General features: G+C 43.7%; 1 protein-coding gene across 1 annotated transcript in view; it reads right to left on the reverse strand.

Moving 5' to 3' along the window:
* SNX24 (sorting nexin 24) overlaps nucleotides 1-6,660 on the reverse strand; it is a 286,637-nt gene extending 279,977 nt beyond the window's left edge. The window contains exon 1 of the mRNA XM_007942232.1: nucleotides 6,601-6,660. Coding sequence (XP_007940423.1) covers nucleotides 6,601-6,660 — 60 coding nt within the window. The remainder of the gene's footprint in view (nucleotides 1-6,600) is intronic.
* Nucleotides 6,661-6,987: the final 327 nt, after the last annotated feature.

Raw genomic sequence — 6,987 nt, forward strand, 5'->3', positions numbered from 1 at the left:
AAAAAAAAAAAAAGAGTATAGTCTGCAGTATGGATTACACCTCAATATAAAGAAAACAAATATCCTCACAACAGGACCAATAAGCAGCATCACGATAAATGGAGAAAAGATTGAAGTTGTCAAGAACTTCATATTACTTGGTTCTACAATCAACACCAGTGGAAGCAGCAGTCAAGACATCAGACATCATATAGTATGGGGCAAATCAGCTGCAAAGGACCTCTTTCAAGTGCTGAAGAGCAAAGATATTTCCTTGAAGACTAAGGTAAGCTTGTTGCAAGCCATGATATTTTCAATCACCTCATATGCATGTGAGACCTGGACAATGAAAAAGGAAGATCAAAGAGGAGTCGATGCCTTTGAATTGTGGTGTTGGCAAAGAATGCTGAAAGTTCCATGGACTGCTAAAAGAATCAACAAATCTGTCCTGGAAGAGGTACAGCTGAATGTTCCTTGGAAGTGAGAATGGCCAGACTTCATCTCACCTACTTTGGTCATGTTGTAAGAAGGGAACATTCCCTGGAAAAGGGTATCATGCTTGGTAAAATGAAGGGACAATGAAAAAAGGGAAGGTCCTTGTGGTAGTTAAGTTTGTGTGTCAACTTGGCTGGGCCTGGTTGAATGACAGGGCAGCTAGATGTAGGATTCCTCATGATGAGACTGGTAATGAACTCCATGGTGGAATCTACTGGGAGCAGCTGTGTAGCTGCCTCAGGAATGTGGTCTGCTTCCTGTATACAAGAAACCTCGGGGAACAGTCTCTACCTCATGGCACACCTGAACCCTGCATGTAGCCATGTCACTGCTCAGCAGCCTGCCATGCTCTGCCTATCCTGGGACTTTCAATGGACTTGAATCAATGGCCTGCCGTGTTGTTTGATAATTGGGACTGTGCCATTTTATTTGTCAACCTTGGGCTTGCTAGCTTCAGCAGCCAGTAGCTGCCTGAGTGAAGAGATGTCTCTAGCTTCAGTGGGCCAGGAGCAAGAGGCAGAGCTGAAGCCCAAGGTCGAGGGACTTTCACACAGCTCCTAGAGCCTAGGACTTTAAACTCGGACTTCTAGCCTCCCAAACTTAAGAGAATAAACCTGTTTGTTCAAGCCATCCCATTGGTGGCACGTTCCTGTCAGAGTAGCACTAGGTAATCCAAACAGCCCTCAATAAGGTGTACTGACACAGTGGCTACAACAATGGGCTCAGGTATAGCAAAGATTGTGGGGCTGGCACAGGAGCGGTCAATGTTTCATTCTGCTATACATGAGGGTGCTATAAGTCAGACACGACTTGACAGCACCTAACAAGAAACAACAACATATAGGGTCACTATGAGTCGGCACCTAACAACAACAATAATGTACTACTGCTAAAACTGTGGAAATATTTACATTTTGTTTATGTTTTAAAAAAACTCTTTATCTGTCTGATATTCATTCTAAAACATTTACAGATGAAATGATGTCTTGAATTTGCTTTAAAATACTCTGGAAGACAGGGCAGGGAAGGAAGATAGGAGGTAATATGAAATGCTGAATGAAACAAGAAATGTAAAATATTGAAGGTGAGTTCCTTATATTGTTCTATTTTTGTATGTATTTTAACCCATAAAAAATTAAAACAATGATCCCTCCATATAACACAGTACTACAATTACATATTTATTATCATGTATTGAAATGCCTAGTACATTTCTAAGTGTATATCAGATAAATTAGTGATAGAGTCCAGATCCAAGAAAAAGATGTATTTGTGTAAGCAAACACACCTAATCACAGACATAATGTTAAAATGGCCATATAACACAGTACTATAATTACATATTTATTATCATGTATTGAAATGCCTAGTACATTTCTAAGTGTATATCAGATAAATTAGTGATAGAGTCCAGATCCAAGAAAAAGATGTATTTGTGTAAGCAAACACACCTAATCACAGACATAATGTTAAAATGGCCATATAACACAGTACTACAATTACATATTTATTATCATGTATTGAAATGCCTAGTACATTTCTAAGTGTATATCAGATAAACTAGTGATAGAGTCCAGATCCAAGAAAAAGATGTATTTGTGTAAGCAAATACACAGTTACAGACATAATGTTAAAATGGAGACAAGAAATTAACTCAATGCCTTTATAATTATCACAGCTAGGAAAACTGAAGTCTAATACATTCAAACTTTCGTGTTATTGTTGTTGTTGTTGTTATTTGCCATAATTCTAGTTTGGTTATTTTTACCAGCAATGAGTCTTAAAATAAATAATATTAGCCTATACTGAAAGTAGGAGCCCTGGTACACAGTGGTAAAAGTGCTCAGCTGCTGACCAAAAGGTCAGCAGTTCGAATCCTCCAGCAACTCTGAGGGAAAAAGATGTGGCAGTCTGCTTCTGCAAAGATTTACAGCCTTGGCAACCCTATCGGGCAGTTCTACTCCATTTTAGAGGGTCACTATGAGTTGGAATCGATTAGATGGCAATGAGTATACTGAAAGTAGGATGGATTATAGTTACCTCACAGACCAATCAGCAGTATGTAGCACCTTCTGTCTTGAAAGCATCTCTTTTTACCTTGACACTCTGGTTTTTCTTTTCTCTCTGGATGCTCTGCTGGGACTTCTTTGCTCAACCAAGTTCTAAGATTTTACTCTCAGCTCTCTCCCTTATTCCCCTCTGCATGTTCTTCCTGGGAATATCATCAACTTTTAAGCTTTTCCATCCTTTATACTAAAAGATTTCTAGTGCCACATTTCTAGCCCAAACTACACTCTACTGTAAATTTCAGAATTAAGTAGCTACCCCATCACTGAAAATCCAAGAGGTCCCAAATGAAATCTCTCCCCTGCTGAAAACTGCTATAGTTCTCATTTGGTTCCTGGCACTCACATCCAGAGGAGTCACCCGAGCCATCTCTCATATGGTTACCAGGCCCTAGCAATTCTTACAGTCATTCCTTCCTTCCATGCCGAAGACAAATGCCTTAGTTTAGTCCCACATCTTCTCCTTACTAACCATTTGCAAGTGTCTCTTAAGTGAATGCTCCAAGGAGCATCCTTCTAAAATGCAAAACAATCATGTTACTTCCTTCCTTAAAAACTTGTCTCGTGACTTCCCTCTGTTTGAGGTTAAAGTTTATACTCCCTTTTATGGCTCCCAAGGCTATGAGCTGGTCTATGCCCATCTCTTCTCTTTCTGATATCACTCAGCACAATCCCCAAAAACAAAATGATAGTAATGAAAATTGTTGGCATCAAATGAATTCCTACTCATAGTGGCCCTATAGGTCAGAGAGTAGAACTACTCCAAAGGGTTTCCAATGCTGTAATCTTTATGGAAGCAGACTGCTACCCATGGAGCAGCTGGTAGGTTCAAACCACTGACCTTTTGGTTAGCAGTCAAGAACTCAACAATTGCACCACCAGGGCTCCTTCCATCCCTGTTACTTACTCTAAACTCCAGTTTACATTCCCACCCAAGCCAACCCAGTGCACTGCTTCATTCATCAGGAACACTGCTCTCCTGATTTTCTCCTATTCCAAGATTCAATCACTTATTGCTTATTCAACAAACACATCTAATCCTTACTATGTGACAGTGCCTGGACTACAGCAATGGCAACAGATGCTGTCTCATCTCATAATCTTCCCAGGAAGGAACATTTGAGTTCATCTGTATTTTGTTACAGCATTCCCTTGTTTCTTCATGACAGGATTATGTCATACTCCACTGTAAAGTAAACTGATTGAGATGTGCTTTCCTCTTTTTGGTGGCAAATCTAGGCATTTAAAATCTTTCTTCTACATTTCCTCTTTCTGAAAATGAACTATCTCCGCCAAAAAAAAAAAAAAAAATGTAATCAGATACTAAAAGTAAAAGCACCTTACCCGCATATCACTCACACCACCCTAACTCAAAGTAAAACTGACTTCTCCTTCTTTTAAGCCCCTCGGGCTTCAGGACTCCTATCAGGGCACCCTACTCCTTCTCTACCTTGCTTTGAGACCCTTCTGGATAGTCTGAGAACCCTGAGGGACAAAAGCAACATCTTTCCATCTGTTTCATGCCCAGTATAGTACAGACCCACAGTAAATGCTTAAAGGTTAAAAGGGCAAAAAAACACTCTTTAAAGGCAATTCACTTTTGACACTAAGCATACATTAGTATAAACTTTTTAAAGAACAATTGAGAAATTTCTATCAAAATTTTTAGAAGACCAACAGTATTTCTAGTAAATGTCCTGCAGAAATCCTAGCAATGAGTATAAACATGCAAGTACAAAGATGTCTATTTCAACTTTAGATACAGTTGCTAAAAATTATAATTAAATGTCAATAGCCATCAGCAGGACCCTAAGTTTAGTGTGGAAGATTCCTCTGCTAATAATTAGGAAAAGGCAGCACACCTATTCATACGGATACAAGTAGGTGGCTATTTAAGTGATGATTGTATTTAGACAGGTAATTAACTTTCAACTGGACTACTGAAATCACCTTTGTCTTTTCTCTGAAGACCAAAATCCTATCCTAACAAAGGACCCTTTATCTTCAGATCCTAAAGGTATGTCCTGAAGACAGCCTTCCATGACTGAAGATGATGCTGATGAGAGAGATGAGGTATCTAGAAGAATGAAAGGCAACCAAGATCTTAGGTCTAACAAACTTGCACAAATGTTCTAAGGAGAAAATATTGATCAGGTCCACGTTTAAGTTGAATTCCTTTCTTTTTAAAAAAGATCCAGAAAGTTTAACCATGTGTTAATGTTGGTGGTTGTTATGCTGTGTGCTGTAAAGTAGATTTTGACTCACAGCAACCCCATGTAACAAAGCAGAACTGCCCCACAGGGTTTTCCTGGCTGTAATCTTTACCAAAGCAGATCACCAGGTCTTCCTCCCATGGAGTTGCTACTGGGTTCGAACTGCCAACCTTTCAATAATTAACCATAGTGTCATAAGGACTCTTTAATGCCCTAAAAAGTATTATTCATATAAAAAAAGAGCCAATATTGAGCTTAATTTCCTCTTAGTTGCAGTTTCCTCACGGATGGAGGGCACTTTGAGAGTTTTGAGACATTTGGATCTAGCAATCCACTTGATTCTAACAACCCACATACTTCCCAGATTTTTTTTTCCCAATCACTGTTCTTAATTCTAAATCTTCCTTTTAAATAGTTACTTAGTCATCCTCATGGAAACATAAAGATCCAAAAAGCCATCATATAGTAGTAACATTTACAGGAGGGGTGACAGGTTAAAATTCTTTTCTGCCACATTAATGTAACTGGTGTTCAATGTTGTTTGGTTCAGTAGTTAATACCCTAATCCTTCCAGGCTGACCTATGGAATCATCCCCAAACTGTACCTGTTCTTTAACAATGGGAAATAAATTCTTCCAAGATCTACCCAGCCTGAGTCATTTCTCCCTCTAGCAATGACCATCTTAGATAAAGATGTTTAAATTCTTTGGGAAATCAACTACCTACAATTTTACAGTGGTGGTGGTTATATGCCGTGGAGTCAGACCTGACTCATAGCGACCCCTCCTTGGGTTTCCAAGGCAGTATCACTAAGGAAGTAGATTGCCCAATCTTCCTTCCCAGGAGTGACTGGTGGGCTTGAACCGCCAGCCTTCTGGTTAGCAGTCAAATGCCTATGCTACCAGAGCTCCTTAGTTTTACAGTTGTTGTTGTTGTTGTTATGTGCCGTCGAGTCAGCCCTGACTCATAGCGACCCCTCCTTGGGTTTCCGAGGCAGTATCACTACGGAAGTAGGATTGCCCAACCTTCCTTCCGAGGAGTGGCTGGTGGGTTTGAACCGCCAGCCTTCTGGTTAGCAGTCAAGTGTCTTAGCCACTATGCTACCAGAGCTCCTAGTTTTACAGTAGTACTTAGTAAACTTGCGACCCAAAGGTCCCAGGCCCTAGTCTCCACCCTCCAAGCCACTTCCACTGTTTAACAGCAGTGGCTCTGTTTTACATCTCTTGGTGACCAAGGTCCTGGATATGGAACAGGAGCTCAACAAGTACATACCTGATTTTGACACATCATAACACTGTAGAACTGGGGGGTTGGGAGGGGGACTTTGGAAACCATCGAAAAATATCACACACGTTTACTTTGGGTAGTAAGCAGCTACAAATGCTTATTTTAAAAAACTAACATTTTTCCTTCTGCACAAATGCTACGGAACTTGGAAGCCAACATGAACCTGCTACGAAGCAACTTCTGGCTGGGCAGAGGGGGCAGCTGCGCCAGAAACACATGCAGCCCCTGCTGGCTCCAGAGGGCGGGTGGAGCGGAGAGACGCAAGCGCCGTGTCCCAGGATTCGACTCCCGAAGCTCCAGTCCCGAGGCCCGCAGCCAGGCCAAGAGGAGAGAACGCGCAGAACTCCGGGTTGAAAGAAGGCGCCCGCAGCCGCCGCGCCGGGGAGGGGGCGCGCGTTTCCTTGACAACGGCGCCTAGGCGCAGCCCTTCCTCCGGGGCCGGGGGAGGGGAGAGGAGCGAGGGGTGTCCCCCGCGCCAAGGCGGTGGCGCGCGGGGGCCCCTCAAACGTAACAGCCGCGGGTCGGCCTTCGGGCCTCGTAGTGCCAAGGCCCGCGCCTACCGTGTATCCCCGCTCCAGGTCACTCTCCTCGTAGCGAAAGGACGGGATGTAGACCTCCATGGCCGCACCAGCCGGCCGGCGGAGGGCGACGGGGGGCGGGCCGACGGCTGCTGTCGCCACTCCGCCCCAGCCGGGATGCCCCACCTCCTCGCGCCCGGCCCTGCCCCGAGGCCGCGTGCCTGTACCCAGACTCCAAGCCGGTGGGTCTACCCCGCCGCCGCCTTGCGGGCGGGCCTGGGGCGAGAGGCTGGGCGCGGGACGCTGCGGTTCTGGGCCTTATGGGAGGCGGCGGCGATCAGCTGGGCTCCAAGGAGGCGGGGCCTGGAAACCTGTGAGTCTGCAAAAAAGGGGTGTGCGTGCCGCCGCGCCGGGCCGTGAGCCGCACCC

The sequence above is a fragment of the Orycteropus afer genome, unplaced genomic scaffold (assembly GCF_000298275.1).
Source record: "Orycteropus afer afer isolate SDZICR_OR568_19922 unplaced genomic scaffold, OryAfe1.0 scaffold00086, whole genome shotgun sequence".
NCBI classification, from domain to species: Eukaryota; Metazoa; Chordata; class Mammalia; order Tubulidentata; family Orycteropodidae; genus Orycteropus; species Orycteropus afer.